The 27990-nt window shown below is 34.6% G+C and overlaps 1 protein-coding gene across 2 annotated transcripts; it reads left to right on the forward strand.

Annotated features, from left to right (window-relative positions):
- The first annotated feature begins 3 nt into the window (after positions 1-3).
- On the forward strand, positions 4-27386 carry ATG3 (autophagy related 3). Of its 2 annotated transcripts, XM_059164129.1 has the most exons (12): positions 4-487; positions 4285-4326; positions 8110-8159; positions 10890-10960; positions 12456-12563; positions 16320-16369; positions 18542-18623; positions 21565-21599; positions 21848-22003; positions 22776-22903; positions 25345-25413; positions 27117-27386. In XM_059164129.1, exons 1-12 carry the CDS (start codon positions 416-418, stop codon positions 27196-27198), a joined length of 945 nt encoding a protein of 314 aa, XP_059020112.1. In that variant the 5' UTR covers positions 4-415; the 3' UTR covers positions 27199-27386. The 2 variants fall into 2 exon arrangements, with proteins under 2 accessions (XP_059020112.1, XP_059020113.1); XM_059164130.1 differs by lacking the exons at positions 4-487; positions 4285-4326 and adding an exon at positions 4543-4663.
- Positions 27387-27990: the final 604 nt, after the last annotated feature.

The following is a 27990-nucleotide window of genomic DNA, read 5'->3' on the forward strand; positions in this document are numbered from 1 at the left end:
GGTGGCGGCGGTGGTACGGCGAGAGAGAGAAGGGGAAGCCGGAAGGGGCGCGAGTGAAGCCTGGCGGAGACGATAGCTCCCGAGAAGGAGAGGGGTGCGCGTGCGCCCGCCTCTCCCCCTAACTCTCGCCTGGTCCCTGCTGTCCTCTCTTGCGGCCAGGTGACACCTAGGCCCGGTCCGCCACCCACTGCCTGGGTGGCGAGCAGCGCGCGCCCTGCCCTAGCGATTGGCGCCGGCCGCCCCTCCCCCTCGACCAGTCCGTCCCATCGCGTCCCGTCTTGTCCCGTCCCTTCGGGTGCCGCCGGCCGGGTGCCGATGCGCGTCGGCTGCAGCGGGGCTTTTTTCTGACTCCTGGTCCCTTGCCCGGCTGCCCTTCCCGCCCCGTCGCGGGGCCGGCCGCTTCTCCGGCCCCAGGATGCAGAATGTGATTAACACGGTGAAGGGAAAAGCACTGGAAGTGGCTGAGTACCTGACCCCGGTCCTCAAGGTAAGCCAGGCCGGGCTTGCCAGGGGCTGTCAGGTACACGCTCAACTCCGCAGGGATTGAGGACTCGGCGCCGGGAGGGACACCGTGTTTTCCGGCGGGGAAAAGTGTAGGAAGGTGGTGAGGGAGGGACACAGAAAAGGGTGCAGCCCCTCTGACGTCTTAGCCAGCTGTTCTCTAGGTTTTCGGGCTCCTCAGGTAAACTTGCAGCGACGTTGTGTGCGCATTGCTGTCGCCACCCGTCAGAACCCGGCGCATCTGGGTACGTCAAGTTGGAAGGTGGTCGGCCTCTAAGTGGATTTCAGAACGTTAAATCTTAACATTGGAAAGTCTTTTAAACTTTTTAAACGAGGGTTTTGCTTACCTTTTTAAAAACGAAATCAGAATTGGGTACTAAAATGACATGTCACTATTTTCTGTCAAATTTCATAGAAAGTCTCATAAAAATAATTAAAATATTATAATAATTAGGAGTTTGAAATAGTAAGTGGTGACTGAGGTCCCCTCTTAGATTTCAGAGGAACAAGGTGAATGGCAACATTATCTCTGTCAGTATGGTTAAGCTTCCCTTTCCGAGTTTTTAAAATAGCCGAAAAACTATTTGTAAATCCTGGACTTCGTGGCTAATAAGCAGTATTATCCTAGATATATTGATATATTTACTCCTTTGGTTTTTTGTTTTGTTTTGTTTTGCTTTGTCAATCATACGGCGTTTTTAAAATAAAAGTTGTAATAGATTAGCTGTTTTAACGGTGACTAATTTTCAGAGATAAACTTCTAGAAGTACATTCAAGTTTTTAGTCATTGTAACTTTTTCCTTTCTGATAAGTGAACAATTAGAATACATGAATAAGGAGCTCTTGCTTAAGTGCTTGTATTTGTTTTTTCAGCTTTCAATGAAAATTTTACGGATCTTAACTGTGGGGATGAAATATCCTTGGATATGGTTGGTCCTATTTATAAGAAGTATTTTAGTATGCTAAGAATAGTGGATAGTTTTACTTTGCTCCCTTTCCATGACAAAGGGAAATAATTAGTCGTGTACTTTTTTATATTTATTTCCAAGACTGATTTTAAAATGATACCTTGTTGGGCCAAGTTTGAAACAAAAAAAGAAAAGTTTATAAATGAAAATTCCAATTCTTGCTATGCTTATATATATATATATATATATTTTTTTTTTAAGATTTTACTTATTTATTTGTCAGAGAGAGAGAGAGAGAGCGAGCACAGGCAGACAGAGTGGAAGGCAGAGGCAGAGGGAGAAGCAGGCTCCCTGTGGAGCAAGGAGCCCGATGTGGGACTCAATCCCAGGACACTGGGATCATGACCTGAGCCGAAGGCAGCTGCTTAACCAACTGAGCCACCCAGTCCCGCTTATATATTTTTTTATTGTGAAATTTTTTTGATTAATATTAGTCAACTTTGAAAACAATTTTGATGTTTGAATCAAATTATTATTTTGCATGTCATTTTTCAGAAACATGTCTACCTAGATATTCAGCATTCAAATAATACAAGATTTTTTTTTTTTTTTTAAAGATTTTATTTATTTATTTGACAGAGAGAGATCACAAGTAGGCAGAGAGGCAGGCAGAGAGAGAGAGAAGGAAGCAGGCTCCCTGCTGAGCAGAGAGCCCGATGCGGGACTCGATCCCAGGACCCTGAGATCATGACCTGAGCCGAAGGCAGCGGCTTAACCCACTGAGCCACCCAGGCGCCCAAATAATACAAGATTGTTAAACTCTATTAGTTTCAGAGAGAGAAGAGTAAAAAAAAAGTTCCCAAATTAAATATTAAGCTAATGTTTTAGGTGCTCATGGGTGGCTCAGTCAGTTAAGTGTCTGCCTTCCCCTCAGGTCATGATCCCAGGGTCCTGGGATGGAGCCCCAAGTCTGTCTCTGCTCAGCAGGGATTCTGGTTCTTCCTCTCCCTCTGCCTGCTGCTCCCCCTGCTTTTGCATGCGCGCGCACGTGTGTGTGTTGTGTGTGTGTGTCTGTCTCTCTCTCTATGTCAAATAAATAAAATCTTTAAAAACAAACTTCTGTTTTACTAGCCAGTTGTATTTTACTGAACTTATAACAGGATTGTATTTTGAGTAATCATTTTACTTACTCTCCAAACTTAAAAAGTGTTAGCTTGTCAGTATATACTTATCAGTATGTATTTTCATTAGTAAGGGAAGCAGAATTATTGACCCTTTCCTTGCCCGTCCCTGTTTAGAGAGAGAACCCTTGTATTTTCCTGCTAGACATAAGAAGCAAGGAGGAAAAACTAAATCCTTTGGAAAGAAACAATGACTTATCTTAGCAGGTAGAAGTTTAAGAAAAGTCATGGCATAGTAAAAACCAAAGTCCTTATATGATCTTCATGCCTCTACTTAATTGGTAGAGGTCCTTATCTCAACTGCTACTTCATTCCTTGCTCACTTTTGCTTGAGCCAGTCTGACCTCTTTTTTACTCCATTTAATACTCTGTTGCCTCAGGTTTTTGTATTCGCTGCACCATCTGCCTAAAATGCTCTTTTACAGTCTTCTGGCTTGTTCATTTTAAGGTCACTGCTCAGTAGTCACCTATCAGTGTTTTCTTAACCATCCTATTTATTTGTTTAGTTGTTTTTTTGTTTTTTTGTTTTTGTTTTTGTTTTTTAGTTTTAGAGAGGTGGGAGGAGGGAGGGAGAAAGAAAGTCAAGCAGATTCCACACCCAACGTGAAGCCCAATGCAGGTCTTGATTTCATGATCCGGAGATTAGACCTGAGCTAAAACCAAGAGTTAGACGCTTAACCGACTGAGTCACCCAGGCACCCCTATTTTTTTTTTTTTAAGATTATTTATTTTAGAAAGATAGTGCCTGTATGTGTGAAGAAGGGGAGCAGAAAGGAATACAGAGAATCCTTAAACAGACTCCCCACTCTGAGCATGAAGCCTGCCTTGCCTTGGGGCTCCATCCCAGGACCCTGAGATCATGACCTGAGCAGAAAGCAAGAGCTGACCACCTAACCAACAAGCCACCCAGGCGCCCCACTGTCCTAATTTAAATAGCCATTTCTCCCCTCCACCCCTGACTAGTTGCCTTGCTGCCTCATTTTTTTTCCTTGTGGTTTTCATTACCATTTGGCTTTCCTCACTCCACTAGAGTTTAAACTCCTTATGAGGACAAGGAGGAGTTTGGTCTGTTTTATCCGCTCCTATATCCCCATTACTTCAAATAGCGCCTGGCATATAATGGTTATTTGGTAAATACTTGTTGAATGAATAATCCTCAATGAATCCTTCCATTTTTGTAGCCTGTACTACAAAATCTTACATTTAATTTAAAAATTAGAAACATCTGGTAAATAGCATCTTTGCTTTAGAGGAGAGAATATCGTATCAATATCTTAGAGATAATAATGGGAAAGGATTAAATGATTTATGACTTCTAGATTTGGTTTCTAATGTTACTCAATTGAAATGAGATGTTGAAGATGTTGGCTGAATAATAAGATGTCCCTAAACATTTTTTAAACATTTTTACTGTTCTGTAAAATAAAGATATTTGGTCATTTTACAAAATCATTGTATGGCTTAATGTTTTTCCAAAGAGCTTTGTTCTGTTAAAGCGATGATCAAATTGTAATTATTTTAATGTCAGTTTCTTTCGTTAGACTTGTATATTCTTTGGGGTTAGGTACCAGTGATAGATTCTTTTTTTGTGTGTGCTCTTTTGCCTGGAAGGGTGCCAGGCAAATACTTGCCCACAAATATTTTTAATTTGAAAGTGAAAGAATATAATATGTTGTTCTTTTTGTTTTCTTTAGGAATCAAAGTTTAAGGAAACAGGTGTTATCACCCCAGAAGAGGTGAGTATTAAAGATTTTCTGAAGCTATTATATTTTATATTTTCCTGGGAGGTCTTTCTTCTTTATAAGAAAACATCTTAAACTTTAATCTTGATTCTTTTGGCTTTATTAGCAATTTAAAAGGGATTTCTACTTCCCATAAGAGGATGTAACTTCCCTCTCAGTTTGCCACTTCTCATATTTCTCTGTAGTTCCTCTTTATTTAGAAATGGAGGTGGGAGAGGGAATGGAAAAGATTCTGATGGTCATTTACCCTTCACCCATATTTGTGTTATATTGAGGCTATACAATGGGCTCTGTGGTGTTTGCTGTTGTCTTTCCTCTGTTTACATCAAACGTGAGTTTTTGTGGTTTTCATTTGTAAACTTTGGCTCATTGCTTGGGTATTAAATTTTCTTTCAGTATTTAGCTTAAATATTTTATTGCTACATAGTTAATGCTGATTTTTTTTTCTCACAATTCTTTTACTGTTTCTACTAACCAACTAATGTTGAATCTGTTTAATGCTGAAACTGATGTCTATTTTATAGGGGAGTTGTGTTTTATTGAACTTTTAACATAGAACTTTGTTTTGAGGAATCATTTCACTTGTTCACCAAAGCTATATAATAAAAGCTTTCATTTTCCTTTAGGTAGTTTATTCTGTTATCCTTCAAGAAATAAATACTGTTCTAAACATCTTTTTACATTCTAGTTTCCTCAATAGTTATGGCTGCATCAGACTTACTTTTTATTCTTAATAAATAGCAAAGAATTTATTTAAGTACCACCTTTAACTTTCATTAAAATTACCACTCATTGGCAATAGAACTTTACTTACTGTTTTGAAAGAAATATTTTGAATTGGGGCACATTTTACGATCTGGCTGTTGCTGTAAATTCTAAGACCTCAAGCCTAAAAATTAATGGATCTTTCAGTTTTCAATAGTGATGGAATCTCTTGAGTCCCAAATCTTTGTGAATTCTGAGAATGGTGTGCTGAATTAATCTGTTATCCAAAAATATATATATATATATATATATATTTTTTTAGTAAAGACACATGGTGGTATAGAAAGAACATAGGAGATCTGCTTTCTAGACCTATTTCTCTTAATTTCTTTTCTGACTTGGGCAAAGCTAAGCTGTGACACAGGCCTCATGTTTCCTTGTCTGTAAAATGAGGGGTTTTGTCTAGACATTGTCTAATGGACCTCTTCTGCCTTAGGCACAATGAGTTTAATACCTGGAATACCACATAAAACTAAGTTGTTTTTTTTTTTTCTTTTTTAAAGATTTTATTTATTTGACACAGAGAGATCACAAGTAGGCAGAGAGGCAGGCAGAGAGAGAGGAGGAGGCAGGTTCCCCAGCGAACAGAGAGCCCGATGCAGGATCCCAGGGTCCTGGGATCATGACCTGAGCTGAAGGCAGAGGCTTTAACCCACTGAGCCACCCAAGCACCCCAAAACTAAGTTTTGATATTATTAACTTTTCTTGCCAAACAGAGATGTAATTTAGATTTGGCTCTTAAAACTATCTGTAATCAGGAGCAGGGATGGAAGTTTGCTTTTCTTCTTACACTCTTTGGCTTTATCTGTGGGAGGATGACTAATTGGTAAATAGATGGTTGACCTTAGAGATGCAAGTCTGTGGTCATTGGATAGATGAATGACACTTAATGTGTATCATTAAGTAGTTTATGAATTTCCTTCTTTTAAAAAAAATGCAAGGCAAAACTAGCTCAGCTGGGTACCCACCTCATATGCTGGATTGAGATAGAGTACAGTTACCGGATTGAGTTAGAATGAGTCCAGAGGACGGAAAATAAGAGATAATTTGCTTTTGATAACAGATAGAGTTGATCTATTTATTTGTTTTCTCTTACTGTTTCTGGGCTTCTGACTATTATCCTTCAGCTCTCTGTTTTCTTTCGAAGTACTGTGTTTAAAAGAGGTGTAGGCATTATAGAATACAGAATTGCCTGACTAAAATTACTTTAATATACATATGTATGACTTAGGTAGAGTATTAGTAGTAGAATAGCTTGAAGTGTAAAGTTCCTGACCAAAATGTTAATAACTGGTTTTATCTTGGAGTTATTCAGTATTGTATTTAATCACCAAGAGAAAGCTGCTGCAAGTGATACTGAGAATTGTGAAATTTGAGTCTGCCTTATGTTTTGTTTCATTTGAGCATGTGAAGCCTGCAATAATGACCATTGCTAATGAGGGCAGATGTACACATGTACTAATTATCTGCGCAATTCTATGTTCCTTAGAGTTTTTCTTACCTTCTGGTGTTTTGTTATTTTTAAGGAATTTTAATTTATTTTTTAAATAATCTCTACACCCAGCGTGGGACTGAAACTCAAAACCGCAAGATATGAGTTAGATGCTCTGCCATCTAAGCTAGCCAGGTGCCCCTATTATTTTTTTAATAGATGCTCCTGGAAGTATTAGGGAATAAAATATTAGAGTCTTGTGACAAGGCAGTATCGTTAGAGAATTTTTAAATTTTTAACTCTTTGTTTTGCTTGCATTTTGTTTAATTAAATTCTCCTTTTTTGGTGATGACAAATAGTTCTTGGTAACCGCAGAGTTGAAGGTAGCATCTGGTTACAGTGACCTAAAATCCTTAAAATTTAGGGAGGGAGTATTGTTTTCACTTGGGTTTTTGTCTTTACCTAACTAGTTTAAATAATAATAAGATTCTTTGAAATAAAAGAACAGAAACATTCAAAAAGTTGCTGTTGAGAATATGCTGCTAAATCTTGTTAATGTATCTTCTTGAAAGAAATTACTCTTAGAAAACTTACTTTATAAAATTTTACTCTCAAATGAAAATAGAGTATTATATATAGACATTCTTTTCTGAGACAAACATTGGAAGATTAAAGGTACTAGGTTTTGTTTTTTTTTGCTTTGTAATTAACCACAAACAATACATGAATTTAAGTTAGAGCTATTATAAAATAGAATTGGGAAAGTGTGTGTGTGTATTGCCCGAATTGGGACACTGCACTTAACCCTTAAGAGACTTTCTTTCATTTTCTCTCAAGAATAAGCAGGATTTCTGTCTTATAGAAATATCAGGTCATGCTCATGTATAATGGAAATTCTCAGAAGGTTAAACTCTTCCTGAGTCTATTTTTGATTCCTGAAGAAAAACAAGAACTTGTTCAGTGTTCAACCTGCCCAGAAAGCCTAATGTGTTAGAGGATTCAGTTTGCTTCTAACTTTTCCTATTGTTTGGCATTACATTTGTCACTCTTGTTAATGTGAAAAAGCTTACAAAATGGGCTTTATCCGAACTTAAAAAAAGAGAGAGAGAGAGAAATGTGCACTATGATGTCATAAACTTCTTACATCATAGGCCTATATCCTTTTCTCAAAGATCTCCATTGAGTTTTCAGCCCCTAGCAGGAATCTGTCTTCATCTTATTTATCCATAAAATGTTTTTTTTTGAAATTTTAAGTCCTGCACTGTTACTTTTATTCATTTCATGATTTTGTATCCTTTTGGCATTATTTAATCCAATTTAAAAATTGAATTTAAAATCAATAGCACTCAATGTTTTTTTCTTCCAAAATTTAAATTTTACAGATGTAAAAAATGTTGCAGTTTTAATAATAATCAAGAGCCATCACAGTGGTAGAGCAGGTTTGGTGCTGCTTGCATTTATATGATTATTGGGTATCAAGCTTACATGGGATGATCACTTTGGTATTTTATCATCTTATATTCAGTGATGTTAATTTTTCTTTTTCCTTTTCTTTTATATTCCTTTTAAATCCTGAATAGTTTGTGGCAGCTGGAGATCACTTAGTCCACCACTGTCCAACATGGCAATGGTAAGTAATCTTGAGTCAGGAATATAAATTAGTAAAATGTATGACATTATAATTGCAGCAGTTTGCAAAATGGATTAGGGCATGAACTTTAGAATGACCAATTTAACTCTGTTCTAGTAGATTTTTCTGTTAAGCAGTTTGACCATGATACTTAAAATAAAGGCATACTTAAAATAATACAAAAGCTGACTGACAAATTGGCTGTTATACCTGTTTTGATTTGCTCTGTTAGAGTAAAAGAGACATTTTTAAACTTCCTTTATTAGTATTCCCTTTCTCTATAGTGTCTGGGTCTGATTTTGTGGTGGATCTTTAAAAAATAATGTTTAAGACCAGCTCATTTTTTTCAAATTAAAATGTCTCCTGAATATTTTTATAACATTAATAAATCCAGATATTTTGCAAAGCCTTAGGATTATTAGTTATAAGACTTTCTATAAGGTTCAAAGTATGCTCCCATTTTAGGAATTGACTGAAAAGGAAGGTTCATGATACTCATTAAAGTTTGTAACTGGAAATCTGCTTGGTAATAGATTTTTTACATTTTTGGTTTTTCACTAAATTGTAAAAGTAAGGTAAAAAAAGTAAGCAACTTACCAGATCTTATGACATATTTTAAGTATTCTGAATAATAAGAGGATGTTTTAAAACAAATGCTGTTTCATTACGTTCAAGAACTTAGGGTAAAACCACCTGACTATGGCTGAGAAAGTGATCCTAGTACTGGCAGAGCCATTTTAATTAGGCTAGAATTGTTTTGGAGTTATCATCTTGTTTGGATATAAATAGTTCAACTTGTTATATTCTTTTTTCTTTTCATTATAATTCCCTTAATGACACTTTTTCATTTATGGTTGAAAGGTATAGTTTTAATTTGGGAACAGAGGTTCTAAACTTAATGAAGTTAGAACTGATAATATTTTCCTTCATATTCATAGCGTAAATAGTTAAAACTATTTTAAGCCAAAGTTGGAACTCTCTTTTATCTGTGGCCTATTCTGTTCTCAGTTTTTGTATTTGACTCTTAACCCAAAATAGTTTTATTGCTTTTTATCAATTGTTCTTTGTCTTTTAGAACACTGTTTCTTAATGTACCAAGAAAAACCAAAGTGTCAGTTTCATTTATTTTTATGCCCTTGTCTTCCTTAACGTGCATTTCTATTTCATATTTAAAATTGAGTTAATATCATAGCAGCTCTCTGATGATTTAGTAAGGGTGATTGGTTTTTTTGGATTATAAATTATCTATTAAAATTATATTTGTCTTCATTCTAGTCTATAATTTTTATGTATTTCAAGTCAAATAGGTATATAAAATTAAAAATAATACCTGTTTTATAAAAGGAACTAATTTGGGATTTTCTTCAATATAATAAACATTCTCTTCAGATTTCTTTGTGATAGTCCTTATTTGTCTGATTAGTTCAGACATACAATTTATAGTATTGTTACAGAAATATGTTATATGGACAGGATAGTTTCACTTTATGAATTGTGATAGTTGAGGTATTATTTAGAACTCACCTATGCCCTACTCCTGTGTCCACACTTCTGGCTAAAATCTAGGGGCCAAAGGAACTTTTCATTTAAAACCTGTGCTAGTAACAGGTTATTTCCATGTTATAGTTTCATGTCTACAAGTGTCATCATGACCGTATTGTATGTTCTTCACTCAGAACTTCAGGCATTGCCATGTCATTATTGATTTTGACACTTGAGAATAACAGACACTAAAGAAGTCTAGAAGGCTACTAAGATAGTAGATCTTTTTCTGGCTTTATCTTGTGCTCAGATCTATGGTTTCAACTTTAGACTGAAGCTTTGATAAGGTGAATTTTTGTTCAGATGTTTGTGACAGGTAACACATGCCCCTCTGTCTCCAGCCAGTTCCATTAGGTTACCTGCAGAAGAATCTTAGAACAAATTCTTAGTAAGATAATCTAGAGTAGTTATGAAAAATCAGAAATGGTGTAGCTGCTTCTGACACACAGAGACTGTAGTGTAAGAGCAGGAGCCGTGGATTCACTTGCTCTTCTATATTCTGGTTTTCTGACCTTGAGCAGTCTGATTTTTTTTTTTTTTTTTTTTTTAGCTAAAATGGGGACGTTAATATTACCTCTTAGGGTTCTGAGGAGTAAATAAGAATAATGCATGTTAGAGTTCTAAGTCATATACTTAGCAAACACTCAGTGAAAGGGTTTTTTTTTTTCTGTTTTCAGTCATATTTTTTAATATTATCATGTTGTGATTCAAAGCATCTTTTTTCTCTTTGTTCCAGTTTTAATCGAGTGGCAGGAACAGGGATTTTGCCAGCCACCTACTTTGTTATGTAATGTCCTACAGATATTTTTCTGCCTCCTCTAGAGCTGAAGATGAGCAGTACTTGAGAATTAAAAGTCTGAGATTATACTCCCTAGGGAACAATGTTTTCTTTTTGTTTAGAGGCAAACATAATAGTTTCTTAATAGTTCTATATTATTCTGTCTTTTTTGTTTGATATTTAATCTAAATTCTCTTAGGTCTCTCTGAGTCTCTTAGTATATTTCACTTACAATGCTATGTTCTTCCATACCCTAACATACATCACTTAACAACATCCTTCTGAAACTAGTCCTAAAACAGTTTTTTCAAGAGTGTGGATTGTGTAATTTTGATATTTACATGTGATATCTTCTGTCTTTGCTTTTTAAAGTAGTTCTTGTATTTTGGTGCTCTTTGCTCTTTTTAAAGGGCTACTGGGGAAGAATTGAAAGTGAAGGCATACCTACCAACAGGCAAACAATTTTTGGTCACCAAAAATGGTAAGAATTATATTTCATATATTAGTAAATTTTACACAGAGTTATATTTTTTAAAAATGACAGAAGAAAGTTAGCTTTTTTTTTTTTTTTTAAGATTTATTTGAGAGAGACAGAGAGGGAGAGAGAACAAAAGAAACAAGAGAGAATCTCCAGCAGACTCCTGCTGAGCAGGGAGCCTGATGTGGGGCCCAGTCCCAGGACCCTGAGATCATGACCTGAGCTGAAACCAAGAGTTGGATGTTTAACCAACTGAGCCACTTAGGCACCCAAAACTTTAGTATTTACTGATCTTAATTTATGATTGAACCCATAGAGAAATTTGATGGAACTCTGGGTTCTATTGCTAGAGTATTTTTTTCCTTATTTCATTTTTACCTCCTTCCTTTTTGTTGCTACTTTTTGCCAAAAAAGGTCTAGTTTTAAGATGTGGAAGGAATGGAGCCCAGCAAATTTGGAATTTGGAATTGCAGTTGCCTTTTTTTTTTTTAAGTTGACTTTATAATTATAAACTTTTTAGCTATTTGATTTTTATCTTCTTTAGACGTAAACATTAGTCATGAAAAATGAAACTGATACTATCTTTGACGGCTAAAAGTTCCAAGCTAAAGATTTATTATCCGTTGTGTCTTTGAAAGATTGTCTTTAGGAACAAAAAATGTTTTTTAAACTACTAGTTTCTCATTTATGAAGTTAATTTGAAAACAGCTTGAGAAGGTTATAGTCCCTCTCAGATCACATAAAGTGCATTGATTTTTTTCTAATCTATTACAGAAAGGGAAAATATGTATAACACATCAGTTTTCTTTCCTACAGCATATGTCTTATTAGAATTGATCATTTATAACCTTCTTGTTTTTTAAAAAAGTCAAGAGGTTAATAGCCATTTCTGGGCTCTACCTTATCATGGTTTTACATTATAATTGTTCAGTTTTAGACTTATGTGAATAATACCTGTTAATTGACACATATACCATATGAAAAACTTGGCTCCAGTATTGTATAAGATGGTAAAATGTAGCAGTTCAGTGAATTTTTACATTGGCTTATCCATTATAAATGCCTGAAACTTACATGAATTATGAAATACATATTAAAACTTACTATAACATTGCAAACTGGAGGTCACCTCTACCACCTCTGAGAATGACAGGTGGTCCCTTTCTGTTTTGAGAGTGAAGCTATTAAAATAAGGTTTTATTATTCATTAGCCTGAAGTTGAATAGTATCATCTCTGGCTGTAGCCTGCTGTTCTTCAGAGACCATCAGGGTAAAGAATACATAGAATATTTCCTTTCTACTTGTGTTCTGACAAAGCTATTTAGGGAAAGGTAAACCTGATCATTAATATGTCTGTGGGCTAAATACAACTTTTTAATCACTTTTATTAGAAGTGAAATATAATATTTCCTTAAAATAGAATAAATTATCTTTTTTCTAATAGATTTATATGAAGCAAATTATGTGCTAGTAACTGTACTTGTCATTTTTTTTGTAGTGCCATGCTACAAGCGGTGCAAACAGATGGAGTATTCAGATGAATTGGAAGCTATCATTGAAGAAGATGATGGTGATGGGGGATGGGTAGATACTTATCATAACACAGGTAAGAGGAGAATAGAATACATATATTAGTTTAAATTGTTTTAAACATTTTCTAATCTTTTATTACAGTGTTGATTTAAAAACAACAAAACAAAGGATACATAAGGCACAGTTGTCCCAATAGACTTTTTTTTACCTGAAAAGAAGCAGGAAGACAAATTGGAAAAAAAGAAAAAATGCCCTTGGAGTATATACCAAATTTCTCTAGTACTGCTATTTTAGTAGCAATTTGAAAATACCTCTATCATTTTCTTTATTTCTAAAATAAGAAGGACAAAATTGCTGAGTATGCATACAGCTTGCTTTAGAATTCCTTATTTACATGTCATTCTATTGCTGAATGATTAGCTTTAGGACAGGAACTATATGTGTTTATTTTACTCAGAGACCTGACATTTTAAAGTAGTTAATAATTATTTGTTGAATGACTGTAAGAGGATTGTAAGGACCACACTCCTTAGGTAGAGTCACTGTTGTATCCTCAATATCTGTCACAGTATCTGGTACAGAAGTTGTTCAGTAAATTTGTGTTAAAAGAATTGACTAAATTCAAGCCTTTTTAAGTGTATATTTGCAGAAGTTGTTTGTAAGTCTGAAGATGAATTTTTATTTCAAGTCCTAAAAACCTAGTTTGCCACTATGTTTATATAACTATGTAAATGTACATTAGCATATGCTGCTATGGCTATACTAACTTAGCCATACTAACTTAGCTATACTAACTTAGCTATAGCAGCATATATTAATCTGCATTTACATAGTTATATAAATATATTATATAAAGTACTATGAGTTAATGTCAGTTCATAGTTAAGTATAAGTTAATAGTTAATTTGCATAGTTTTATAAATGCCATTATGACTTAACTTTAATGAGGAAAACGTGTCCTGAGTTTAAATTGAGAATACTAAAACGTAAGTTTTCTCCCTCGAAGTCCTAGAAAGTATACCAGAAGTAGTACTAGAAAAAGGTTTCTCAGCCTTAGCCCTACTAACATTTTGGGCCACGTGATTCTTTGATGTAGCATTTTCTGTACATTGCAGAATGTTTAGCAGCATCTCTGGGCTCTGCCCACCAGATACCAGTAGTATTCACCCAGTTGTGATAACTCAGAATCCCTCAGACAGTGCCAGATATTCCATTAAGGGCAAAATTGCTGCCATCAGTTGAGACCCACTGCAGTAGTCTAGGGCTAAGTAATCTGCTCAGGAAAAACTACCTTCTGAGGTCAGTTTTCCCTCTACTTTTAAAAAAGGACAGTATCATGTGTTTGTGATGATACAGGCGTAGATTCAGGGCTTGGGCTTCTTGATTTGAAACTTGTTTCTTGATGCTTAGTGTTAATGTCCAGGCCTTGAGAAAATAGTAGATTGAACAATTTTTTTAAATGATTTCAAAAAATCATCCTATTGACCCCACTGAGAGATTGGTAGATGGACTTTTTATCTTTTGACCTTTCTGAAATTGTTCAGCTGCTCTGCTTTAGTCCTGTAGTGGAAGATTTGGGCAGTGGACTAACTAACTAGAGCCCTTAATTATAGCACTGTGTTTTTAGTGTCAAGTAAATGACTTATTCTGATGTCTGGTTGTATTCTATTTCTTAATCACTAGCTCAAAATCTAGGTGCATATTTACAAAGGCATTCTTTACAGAAATAAGTAGGCGTCAGTGTGATTGGATTGATGAAAATCTATTACAGAAATTCAAGAATTGAAAAATGTTTGCCCTGCTGGAGAGCTATCCTTAGAATTTTAGTTTAAACTATATTGTGATTTGATTAAAACACTGCTTCCAATTAACTTAGAAGGTCATGTGCCTGGTTCCTTATTCACTTCAGTTCTCTTTGCTTCATCCTTGCTTTTCATAGGTTTCTTTTATTTTTCTTAGCCTTTGTATTGGTCATGGTTCTCCAGAGACACAGAAAAATTGGATGTGTATATAGATATAGGTATATAGGTATAGATGGATTTATTTTGAGGAATTGGCTTACATGATTGTGGGAGTTAGCAAGAATGCAATTCACAGGATGAACTGACCAGCAGGCTGAAGATCCAGGTGAGGACTGATTGTTTCAACTCAAGTCTGAAGACAGTCTGAAAGCAGAATTCTTTCTTTTTCCTGAGCACCTCAATGTTCCCTTATAAGGCCTTCAGCTGATTGGGTGAGGCCCACCCATGTTATAGAGCGTAATCTACTTTATTCAAAGTCTATGAATTTAAATGTTAAAATCTAAAAAACACCCTGACAGCTACATCCTGACTGGCATTTAACCAAACATTGGGACAGGATAACCTAGCCAAGGTGACATAAAATTAATCATCACAGTACTTGAGAATCTTACTCTCATTAGAGTCATTTGAGCTTTTTTTTCCTTTGCCAATATGTCCTCCTACTCTTAGAAGAATCTGGTTTAGTCAGATACTATTACATTATTATATTTGGATGGATTGAAGAGGTTTTATTGTTTTTATCTATGTACTGGATTCAGTGAATCATTTGTAATACCAATTCATTGTGCTAAGATTTGGGTTTTATTGTTTTGAAATAATCAGATCTATTATGTAGTAATTTATAGAAAAACTATGAAGTAAAAGCTTTATGTTAGAGCTGTGGATTTTGACCTTTTATATTAGTGAAAGTGAGTTATTTTTTAGGTTGGAGATTTTAAGCAGATACATAAAGATTTTAGAAGATTAACAAAGGGGCAAAGCTTATTTTGTATGTAGGGTTGATTTTGTTGTTGTTGTTGTTTTGTTTTTTTTCACTAATGTACTTCATCCTGTTGAATTTCCGAATTAAAAACAGTGACATGGGGATGCCTGGGTGGCTCAGTTGGTTAAGCAGCTGCCTTCAGCTCAGGTCATGATCCCAGCGTCCTGGGATCCAGTCCTATATCAGGCTCCTTGCTCGTCAGGGAGCCTGCTTCTCCCTCTGCCTGCCATTCTATCTGCCTGTGCTCGCTCACTCTCTCTCTCTCTCTGACAAATAAATTTTTAAAAAAGAAAAAAAAAATAGTGACATATATTTTGAGTTAGAAATATTATTTAGCTGAGTTGTGGTGCTCCCATCTGCTTAATGCCACCTTCATTGACACAAGTAGGTTCAAGGTGGTTGCTTAATGAGGAGCAGTGAACAGAACATTGAACTAAAAGTTAGTACATGTGGATTTGAATCCCAATTTCTTCACTAACTATGAGACTCAAGTAAGTTATTTCATCTTTGGAGACTTCGTTTCTTCATAGGGAGAAATGATTTATTAATTACCTCAAAAGATAGTGTTTCTAAGTCTGAAATAAGCTATAGAAACAGTAAAATAGAAAACCCCATATAAATGTGATATGGTATTACTACTTCTGGATGTCCTAGATTTCTGAAACAAATTACATTAGTATCTCCTTAAAATTTTGATGTGTTTTTAAATAAAAATAAATATGAGTCCTATAGTCTAATGTGTTCACTTTGAGAATGAGTATGTATTGGATAGAGACTCATACTGGGAAAGTAAATGAGGAATAATAAATGAGTGATAGAGTAGAATATAATTCATAGTAAAATATCACATTGCTGTTTTTTTATTTCAATTTAAAAAGTGCTTTTGGTTTTACTCCTTTTAGAGTTCATTTATAAAATGCTAACATTGCCTCCTTGTTTCAGAGCAGTTGTGAGAATTTAGGTAATTTTAAGCATTTATATATTTCTCAAATCTAGCAAATGAAAGATGTTTACAATTTTATTTGTTTTTTTGAATTTTAAACAGGTATTGCAGGAATAACCGAAGCAGTTAAGGAGATTACATTGGAAAGCAAGGTACTGGTTAATTAGTTACATTTGTAAATTCAGTGACATAATTATTTGTGTGTGTGTGTGTGTGTGTGTGTGTATTCTTATTCAAACTGATTATTTTCAAGCTTTTTAAAATTCTAGTTGTTTTTTTCTTCTCTCACTTTCCTATATCAAAACTGCTGTTTCCCAGCACTTTTTTTTTAGTCTGTTGTACAATTAAAAAAATTTTTTTGAGATTGTAACTGGTAAAAACTAATTTTCACCAATTGGTAAGGCTCCTAGACTAGTTTAAAAGAAATCACTTTTTATTTTTAAGTACAAGTACCAAATGTTCTGTAAATGGAGACTTTTGAGGTTTATGTACTACAGTTTCTTAATTTACTGCTATTTTGAATGGATGATTTTGTTTTTGAAAATTTTAAGGTAAAACTTTAACATCATCCAAAAAATAATGTGTTTTGACTGAGTGAAAGCTAAATCGGTTAGGCTTTATTGTATGGTTTATTATGGAGTGGGGAGTAAAAATCTGTAACTGGGTGAAATTTTTCTCCTTGAAAATATTCTATTCATACTAGAAAATGATTGCAGTTGTTTTCACATATTTATATTTGTTTGAAGTGATTTGAAAATAATACAAAATGCCTTTACCCTTATCTTTGCTTAATTATTTTGTTAACAGATCTTTTCGAGGATAGAATATTTGGACAGAGTAATTGACTTTTTTTTGTCCTTATGAAACATTTACTACAAGAGTTACTAGTTTTAGATACTCTCTTTTGTATGTTTTTGTCATTTGGAACTTTTGGGATTCATAACTGGGTCTTAACAGGAAGTGTTAGAAACTAAAACAAGTGTTTTTCTTTTTTTTTTTTCAATGTACAGTTTTATGCTTGCTAGGGATTAAGTTTCAGTTCATTGGCCTGAAAATTCATCTTTCTGAAATTCTACTTTTTGGAGAATTTGAACAACTAAAGAGAAATCACCAAAATGGCTTTTGCTCCTTCAGAAAATCTTGTTTACTCCAGCCGTTAGTTGTATATACTTCAGACTTTGGGAATGATAAATGGCAGAGTGGTGTGGATAGCATTTGTTGATAGGTTTATGGTAATTCAAGAACTTCTTAAAAATGCAATAATGGTTAATATGGTACTTGGTATCCCACTTAACATTCTTATATCATACTAAAGGGTGACTGCTTAGAATAATGTACAACTTGAATGTCTTTCCTGTCATTTCCTATTTAATATAAAATTTACATTGTTTTTTATAATTTCTTAAAATACTTGTTCAGACCCAAGTATTAATCTTTCTTATTGGTTTCTACTGTATTCTTCTGTTTCAAGTATGATCACCATAACATCAACATGATTAAAATTTCCCTTAATGATTAGTTTGTTAGATACTGGCTTATCTAATAATTACCCAGATACTATCGTCTTTGGTTTCACATTTTGGGTGTGGTAATGATAACAAACAACTTAAGTTTCTAGTGGTAAATGGAGTCTTCTCTAAGTAAAATTGTACATTAGGTGAAGCTAGTATGCAATTTTTTTACTTTACTACATTGACTTCAGATTTTTAGAATAATTGATTTTGTGAAATGATAATTATGTATTAGGCTTGTCTTTGGTATTATTCTTTTATTGTAGTGCAAATATGGTTTAAAAATGAACTGAAATCTTACATGTTATAATAACTAAAGTCTGGTAATTTTACTTAATTCAGCCTAAAATATTGTTCACAAATTAGCATATGTTTCACTTATAATAGTTTAACTATTTACTAATAATTTGTAAGTTTAACTTACAAATGTATTGTGATTTACAAATATGTATCTTTTTTCTCCTTTAAATTATGTATGTAAATTATAACTCTGAACCAGTTTCCTAATATTAATGAATTGGTTAACAAAAATACTGTTTTTTGGAAGTGCAAAAATTGTTAGATTGTTAGCTTAGGTGATTCTTGATGCTTCTATGATATCTTTTATATTTTTCAGTGACAGTACTTAGCACATCACTTTTCATATTTGGTTTATGGTTTTGTCCTCTCCACTGGAATAGGAGTTTCTTGAAGATAAGAACTGTCTTTACCGCTCTTATTTTCTCAGTGGTTTACACGGTGGTGACACATGAGTGTTTGGTGTTTGAACTAATGAACATACTTGAGTGACTTTAAATATAATTTATTTCAAAGGACAGTATAAAACTTCAAGATTGCGCAGCAATATGTGAGGAGGAGGAAGAAGAAGATGAAGGAGAAGCTGCAGATATGGAAGGTATTTATGTTCTAGATTTTCTTTAATCACACTAGAATGTTGATTTTGAAATATTTATAATTGAAGTGGACAAGAATTGTACTCCATTGAGTTCTAGATTTTAACATTAAACAGCCTAGAGAGAATTTTGTTTAGTTTAAATTTAGTTAGTGCAGAGCAGTCTTGGACTGTTGTACTTTACCTAGGACATAGCCTTAAAAGCATTCTTTCCAGTGGGATACATCCTAGACATAAATCTTTAATGCAGATAAAAGTTTGAAGATGCAGATTCTTAAGCTAATTCTTTAAAACTATTTCAGAGCAGAACAAAGTTTGCTCATTTATTGTGTATTTTCTTTTTCTTTTTTTCCTTTTTTTTTTTTTTAACCAAATACATAGAATTTATGGTGAGATAGAAATGTTCTCTAGGGACGCCTGGGTGGCTCAGTTGGTTAAGCAGCTGCCTTCAGCTCAGGTCATGATCCCAGCGTCCTGGGATCGAGTCCCACATTGGGCTCCTTGCTCCGCAAGGAGCCTGCTTCTCCCTCTGACTCTGCCTGCCACTCTGTCTGCCTGTGCTCACTCTCGCTCGCTCTCTCTCTGACAAATAAATAAATAAAATCTTAAAAAAAAAAAAAAGAAATGTTCTCTAGCATGCAGAAGTGGAAGATGGTGCCAAGTATAGTTGAAGCACCAAAACAGCAAGTAGTTAGTGTTTGTGGATGAGGAGGTGACACATAGCCAAATTGCCAGAGTAGCCTTGACTCAAAGTACCTTTTCTTCTGTTTGTTTGTTTGTTTGTTTGTTAGAGAGGGAGAGAGAATACAAGCAAGGGGGAGAGGCTGAAGGAAAGGGATAAGCAGGCTCCCAGCTGAGCAGAGAGCCTGACTGGGACTCCGGGCTCAATCAGATCCTAGAAGTGCGGGATCATGACCAGAGCCAAAGACAGACACTTAACCAACTGAGCCACCTAGGTTCACCTTAAAGGACTTTTAAGCTTTGTTTCTTAAATTACTTTTAAGTTCTCATGAAACCTAGGTATAAATCTGTTCCTGAATTCTAGTAAGAGTTTTATCCTTATTTTTATGGTAAACTCCCCATCCTTTGAAGAAATAAAATGAATTATTGTAACCCAAATTGCTCACAGCAACCTCACATACCATCTCTATGATCAACTTCATATCTAAGCCTCCAGTCCAGATCTCCTGAACTTCAAATGTACATGTTTTTATTTTCACTTGCACCTGAATGTCTTATAATTGTCAGCACCACCTTCTTATACAAGTAGTTTCTGGATTCCATCAGTCTGAATTGTGTAGTTACCCAAGCTGGGGTGAAGGGTAGACAGAATACTATGAGTAAAAATTCTTTTTAGAGTACAAGCTGTGGGACTGCCTTAAATACCTGCCTTCTTTTTAGTGTGTTTTATTACATTTCTCTTGGACAGAGCTAAAGGAAAAAAATTGCTTTATATGGGATTTTGTTTAAAAAAAAGTGTTGATGGTATAGCAGGTAATATAGCAACAATTATTTTAACAGGCAATTTTCATTCTCTGTTCAGTAAACACTGGGCAGGATAGTTATCTATGTATCAGGTACTGTTCTTGGTGCTAGAAATAAAACAGTAGATGTGATCTTATGGAGATTATGTTCTAGTTATGGGAGACATAGAAAAAATAATAGATAAGCAATACAGATGCTGTATTAGATGGTTATAAGTGTTAGGGAGAAAAATAAAGGAGGGGAATGGGACAGAAGATCTTGGGAAAGGATGAGTGTTATTTTAATAGGTTGGTCAAGAAAAACCCAGTTGAGAACATGAGTTTTATGTAAAGCCTGGCAAGAAGTGAGTGAACAAGCTATTTGGATATCTAAGGAATTATGCAAAGGCCCTGAGGTAGGAGCTTGTGTGGTGTATACAAAATACCCATAATACCCATGAGCAGGAACATCTGGCTGTTTCAGTCTGTAGAGTGTGTGACTCTTGATCTCAGGGTCATGATCTCAGGTTCCACATTGGGTGTAGAACTTACTTTAAAAAAATAAATGTGCTGTGTTCAGAGAGGAGCAAGCACAGAAGCAGAGAAGTAAGGCATGGAGTCAGTGAGATAACCGTGGGCCCTGGCTTTAATGTAGTGAGATGAGAAGCCATTAGAGGGTTTTTCTAAGTAGAAAAGGAACTTAGAATGCCATACAACATTTTAACAGAATCACTGTAAATGCTGTATTGAGAACAGATTGAAGAGGTTTAGGGACAGTAGTTAGGCTGTTTTGATAATCAAGGCAAGAAATGATAACTTAGGCTCAAGTGGTAATATTGAAAGTGATGAGAAACAAAATTCCGGACATACTTTGAGGGTAGGGTCAAAAGGATTTGCTGCTGAGGGGGAGTAGCATGAGAGAGACAGAATAGTCAAATGTGACTCTAAGGATATTTGACAGTGTCTGGAAAGATGTCTTAACTGAGATAAGGAAAATTATAGGACTAGAATAGCTTTGGAGGGGGAGTTTGGGAGTTCAGTTTTGGATGTGTGCTATTTGCGACATATGTTAGTCATTCCAGTAGAGCTCTAAGTAAATAAATATCCAAGTGTGTAGCCAGTGATAAATTTGGGAATTATTAGCATTTAAAGCCATTGAGACTAGATGAAATCATCAAAGGAGTAAGTGGATAGAGAAAAGACAAGGTCCAGAAACTGAGCCCTTGGCTGCTGTAGAGTTTTAAAAAGTTGAGCTGAGAAAGAACCGAGCATAGAAGATAGTAAAGGAGAAGCCTGTGAGGTGAGAGACACAGCCAGAAAATATAATATTTTAACAGCCAAGTAAAGTGTCAAAGAAGGTGGGGCTAAATCATCCAGATGGCCCTGTGTGCCCAGGTTTTGAATGATACTCTGAAGTAATATATAGGTTGGTTTAGGAAATTTTCTTGAACTTGATTAATTTTTTGTTGCTTTTTAAACAGAATATGAAGAAAGTGGATTGTTGGAAACAGATGAGGTTTGTAAATTGAATTTTTAGTTAACATTTAGTTAACTAAGCTTGGGAATTAGTATTCCTAATAGTATCTTGATCTTTCTAATAAACCTTTATTTATATGTTTGTATTGGTTATAGTATATAATGTTTTAGCTTTGGCTTTATGTTCTATTTGTTTTTTAAAAGAATACATAGGGTGGGAAAAATATTTTCCTAATTGTCATATTCATACTGATTTTAATGGGTTTAAATTTCTTCCTGTATTGCCAGGCTACCCTAGACACAAGGAAAATAGTAGAAGCTTGTAAAACTAAAACTGATGCTGGAGGTGAAGATGCTATTTTGCAAACAAGAACTTACGACCTTTATATCACTTATGATAAATATTACCAGACACCACGATTATGGTTGTTCGGCTATGATGAGGTAAAAACAGAAAATATATTTTAATGTAAATGTTTCAAATTGTTGGATTTAATTTCTTTATCATTAGGTCTGTGGGTATATATTGTTGCCTTTTAAATTTTAGAAGTCGTTTGTTTTACAATTTCATGATTAATATTAAATTTGATTCTTTCTTTTAAGCTGTTAATTATTCTGTGTGACAATAACACTACTAAGAATCAAACAGAAATATTCTGTTAAGTATTTATTGCTTGGTCCCTGAGGGTTACTCCTTCAAAATATAAGGGAAATTGAACTTAATTTATTATATTAAATTTCATGGATATATAAGGCATTTACAGAATGATCATATTGGCATGTGTTTTTTTTCTTTAAGACAGAAAACCGTTTTTTTAATTATTAATTGAATTAAAGGATAACTGAAATAAAATTAACTTGCTTTAACCGTCATTCTTACGACTCTGAATGAGAAGCAAAAAAGTAAAGTGAAATACACCCAAAAGATGAAATAGAAAGTTATAAAATGTTTGACAGCCATGAACTTTTTTTTTGTGGGATCTTTATTGCATTAGGTGGTGGCTGAAGTCACATAGCATTGATGTACAGACTCCTCCACTCTCCTCCTTTCCCTGGTATAAGTGTATTATAAACTCTCTCCCCAAAAGTCTGGTAATTCTAAATAGTCTGGAAATCTGTATTACAGGTGAAGTGGAGATAAATATATTTTAAACATGAAAATCTAGGCCTAAAATTTTTTTAACAGTGATTTCAAAACATTTTTTTATTGTTTCAGCAAAGGCAGCCTTTAACAGTTGAACACATGTATGAAGACATCAGTCAAGATCATGTGAAGAAAACAGTGACCATTGAAAATCACCCTCATCTCCCACCACCTCCTATGTGTTCAGTTCATCCATGCAGGTATGTATGTGTGTATGCGTGTTGTATGTACTTCATGGATTTATTACCTGGGAATCCAAAGTGCCCTAACAGAAGAAATGCAGTAAGCAAGTATAGTTCTCTTTTGTCTTTCTTAGAAATGTTCTTATGCTAAAACATAAAAGATAAAGGAAAAAGTCACCAATTTAAGTAAATTCATTAAGAATTTTTTTTGCTCTCTCTGTGTGTTTAATTATAGTATAGATCTTTGTGATTTTAGTACTATTTATAGCTCCGAGAATAATTTAGAAGATGCTTTTTAGATTAAAAAAATACACATCATTTAGACTTGGTTTGCCCTATTGTGATGTAGCCACCCATGAATGTGGAATATGAAGTTATCTTTGTGTTTTTCTCCATGATCTATTTATCTCTTTTTATTGGTTAGTGAAGGGAGATGTATGCAGAGTTCTCTTTAAATGTTTTTTTTTTTTAAGATTTTATTTATTTATTTGACAGAGAGAGATCACAAGTAGGCAGAGAGGCAGGCAGAGAGAGAGGGAAGCAGGCTCCCTGCTGAGCAGAGAGCCCAATGCGGGACTCGATCCCAGGACCCTGAGATCCTGACCTGAGCCGAAGGCAGTGGCTTAACCCACTGAGCCGCCCAGGCGCCTGAGTTCTCTTTTCCTTTACTCTTCAGTTGAGAGATGTTCAGCCCTACTAAGTCAGGTGCATTTTATAATTTGGGATTTTCTTTTTATCGCGTTTAACAGTGATTTCAAAACATTTTTTAATTTTTTTTATTTTTTTTTATTGTTTTTTTTATTTTTTTATTGGGCCAAATGAGTAAACGGAGCCTGTATGCATGATTTATTCAGTTATTTCTAATGGGTAGCTTTCGCAAAACATTGAGAAATTCTGGTAACAATATTTTTGAGATGAAAAATTTGGTATTCCATTGACTAATTTGATGCAACATTCTAGTTTTTAAAAATTCTTTAATATTTTCTCATTTTTTGCAGCCTCTTGATTCTTAAACTTTATCATATAGAAAGCCTTGTTCATTTTTCTAGCTTTTTTTTATGCCAAGACTTGTTAAGATTGCTAACTGAAAAGCAATTCAAGAGTCATTAGTTTTAGTTTTATATTATCTAGAAGGTTTTTATTTTACTCTACCCACTCCTTTAGTGGTTTGAGGTTTTAGGACAGTGCTTATCAAAATGAGGCATGTCTCAGATGTAAATTTTAGTCCAGAAAAGAAAGAAGAGGTTTAACTGGTAATTAATGTTAAACATGTTAATAAATGACTGTTATGCAATGTAATATAATAGGGCAAAAAAGCTGGGGATCTATAAGGTGAGATTTCAAGTACATTTTAGGCCTTGCCATCAGATTATGTTTTTGGATTCTTGGAGCTGATACATTTACTCTTATCTTCTAAGTTGCCTGCCTCTGTCATGAAGTTTATACTCATAAAAGTTGAAGCAGCATTATTTAAGCCAGAATATATCTAAAAGATCATTCTTTTGTGCACTGCCTTTCTCTCAGTTCATATACTTAGGCAATTACTTTGATAGCATTTTTCTGTAGCAAAGGAAAGACACTGGTTGACTGTGAAGAGATTTGTGTATTGGTCAAAAACTTCAGATAAACATATTTCTTTATATAAAGCCAAAAAATCATTTCTAAATAGAATCAGATGGTGCCTGGGTGGCTCAGTCAGTTAAGCGTCTACGTTTGGGTCAGGTCTACCTTCGTCTCAGGTCATGATCTCAGGGTCCTGGGATCAAACCCTGTGTTAGGCTCCCTGCTCATTGGGAAACTGCTTTTCATCTCCTTCACCGCCCCACTCCATGCTTTTTGTGTGCTCTTTGCCTCAAATTTAAAAAAAAAAAAAAAAAAAAAGGAAAAGAAGATAAATTTTATAATATGCATTAAGACAAAGACAAACTATATAAACTTCTTAACTCTAACCAAGTTAAATTTTTTTAAAACCCAATTTTGATTTATTCTCTTCTTAATATTTGAATAGTTAAAATGACAGCGTTTTAAAAATGTCCTTGTTTTTTTGATTACCTGTCACCATGTAGCTTTTTTGAATTTTCCTGGCCTGATTCTTGTTTGTTTCTTAGAGCAGACAGTCCTTGCTCTGCAATTACACCCTGGCATGATTTCCCTTTCTCTGGCTTTCTGCTGTGCTACCCCCTGCCCCCACTCTTCCCACTTCTGTTACAGGAAATGCAGTGCTGTTGTGTTTTGACTATGATTAGACTTTAAAAATTTAGCCTGTGTTCCAGTAAAACATTGTATATGACTCTCAACAACCTGACTTGTTGGAAGGAAAATATTTTATAATATAACTAATGTTAAAATTAAATCACTGACACTAATAAGGTAGATTTCTTCACAAACAAAAACTTGCTTTTCCTATTTTGATCTAATTGATCTATGCTAATAATATTTATTTGTTCTTTTGCTTTTAGGCATGCTGAGGTGATGAAGAAAATCATTGAAACTGTTGCAGAAGGAGGAGGAGAACTTGGTGTTCATATGTATCCTTACCTATATTTGGTTCCTAGTATTTTTTTTCCTCTTTGGGAAATAGTGGTACAGTGTTAGTGCCACAGTACCTATAACTTGTTTTAGCCCTTCATAATGGAAGTCTTAGTACAAGTCTTTATTTGGGAAATGTTACATTGTGATAGTTCTGCTTTGTTCATTTGGTTAGCACATGTCCCTGTGTGCACCAGTCAGCTCTGCCTTGTTACAGAGCCTAAGGTCAGAATGTGCTTTTCTAGGCAGCAGCTTGCCAGTTCTTTTGTTTGTCCAAGAGGCAATGGCTAAGAGCATTTGAATATAAAACCTTTGCTCTTGATGGAAAAGAAACTCAATGGGCATAATTTATTGATGAAAAAAGAGTAACCTACTAATTTAGAAGATAACACATGAGTATCTTTCCCCTAAGTATATTTCCAATTTAACTGTTAACAAAAAATGTGCTTACCTCATGTAAAAGTAAACTTAGGTTGTGTCATTCTAAGGTCTCTGAAGCAAAGAATTCAGTTTAGCAGATAGGCTAATTAAAAAGTAAAACACACAAAGTTTATTTCAGATATTCTTAAAATACAGTTTTCTCCAGATAAAAGCACCCTTCTCACATCTTACTATGATTTTCCTACTTAGCTCTCTGTGGTTGACAAGAGGAAACTAAGTCAACTGCTGGATACTGAAGTACATATACCTATAGCATGGCTAAATTAGTGATTAGCAGCCCAAATTAGTGATTTAGATGCCAAATAATTTGAATTAATTTAGTGCTAGATTGATGTTACATTTGATTGTTCATGCCACTCAGTATTAGATGTAGACTGAGAGGGGTCACCTCTGTCTTGGAATTACAGATAAACTAAAGAGTTGCTAATAATATTTGACATTGAAAGTTCAAAACCAAGAACTTTTGGTCCAAACCAGATTTACTCCTGAAACTGTGTGATGCATAACTTGAGCATTTGTTTCTGTATTGGAGGCTAGGTAGCAACTTGGAAGATACTGTAGCGACAGTGGACTCTTTCTAATAAAATCTTGATTTTTTTTTCTGTGTTCCACAGTACTTAGAAATATTAAGAATTTAATGTTTATTGGGGGAATTGATGAGTCATTATTAAACACAGAGTCTTCCAAGTTTATGTACATAAACTTAGAATCAGTCCTTACAGATGGTTTCTGCTTTATTTTTTTCTCTTTTGCTTCAGTGCTTTTATATTCTTTACCCTGCCTTATTTTCTTTCTTTTTTTAAATTTTTTAAAAAATTTTACTTTTTCAGTGTTCCAGGATGCATTGTTTAGAACGTGGTGTTAATAATGTGAAGGTTAATAATTGTTTAGAACGTGGTGTTAATAATGTGAAGGTTGCCTTGTTTCTAACATAACCTAGCAGACTAACAGTAAAGGAACCATTTCCCACTCACTTAAATATGAACACCCCTGTCCTTATTTTTATATCAAAATAATTGGGCTCCTGTGAACTCATTAGGAAGTTTCACATTCAAATATTAAATGGGAATGGGTTGAGCAGTCTTAAAGTTATAGAGAAACCTCATGTTGAATAGACACAAACTTGCATGAGTGAATTTTTTTAATATACTTGATTTAAGATTTTATCTTACATATTTTTTCTGAGAAATAGGATAACTACATGTTAGTTTAAATCATAGTACCATTTACCAATCTGTTTTCCTTAGCTAAAGACCTTTAGGTATCTTCTAATTTTCTTGAAGTTTGTACAAGCTGTCATTCCAACAATAGAATATGACTACACAAGACACTTCACAATGTAACGGAGAGAGCATAGAATCTATCCTAATTATTGTTTCTGATTTTTAAACAGTTAACCCATAGATGTGACCATTGACCATATTCACCAATATGTACAATTTCTCTAATAAAGGGACTTATATGTTTATGCATTAAATAAAAAAGTTCCACTACCAGACTTATTTGTTTAATAAAAATGAGTGTAAAGAGACTGTTTTTCTTTCTTCTTATCAAAATATGGTAACAGTGTTTTCTTTAAATAAGAACTCTGGAAATGAAGAAGCATCTCCTACAGGATAAGAGTATTTTGGTTTGCGATTATGAAGAGGGCATTAAATATGTTGTGATGGTGTGAACTAGGACTAAAAAATACTGCACGCTAGACATACCTTCCCTTTCTCTTCCTCTTTGTTCTTTTTATTTTCCGTCTCCTCCCTTGTTCCCCAAGTCTCCTACCTGCTAATAGCTAATACTTATGAAGCACTTACTGTGTGGCAGGAAATGTGCTAATACTTACCTTGTTTCCTGATTGTTTTAGTAAGTTGATACCACCAAAATGACTTTATATTAAAGATTCAGGAATATTTTTCCTCTTGTGATTGCATGGTAGAATATTACCTTTAAATGGATCTCTTTGTTATATCACATCAATGTGTAGATCTGGGTGTAGGAGTTCAGAAAGGCCAAATGCATTCTGTTGTGGGACAGCCAAGGAGTAGGGCCAGAATGCCCATTAAAACATTCTCTTTATTCATTGCCTCTTGTCCCTGTTCTTTCCAGTCTGCACATAATGGAGTGGCTAACCTTGCCTTTAA

The sequence above is a fragment of the Mustela lutreola genome, chromosome 2 (assembly GCF_030435805.1).
Source record: "Mustela lutreola isolate mMusLut2 chromosome 2, mMusLut2.pri, whole genome shotgun sequence".
NCBI classification, from domain to species: domain Eukaryota; kingdom Metazoa; phylum Chordata; class Mammalia; order Carnivora; family Mustelidae; genus Mustela; species Mustela lutreola.

Bases quoted from the DNA above. Each gene is read 5' to 3' on its own strand.
- ATG3 (XM_059164129.1), top strand. From the start codon at position 416: ATGCAGAATGTGATTAACACGGTGAAGGGAAAAGCACTGGAAGTGGCT. The intron at 10,961-12,455 runs GTAAGAATTATA...TTTTTTTTGTAG, and splicing joins ATTTTTGGTCACCAAAAATG to TGCCATGCTACAAGCGGTGC. The intron at 22,904-25,344 runs GTATGTATGTGT...TTTTGCTTTTAG, and splicing joins TGTTCAGTTCATCCATGCAG to GCATGCTGAGGTGATGAAGA.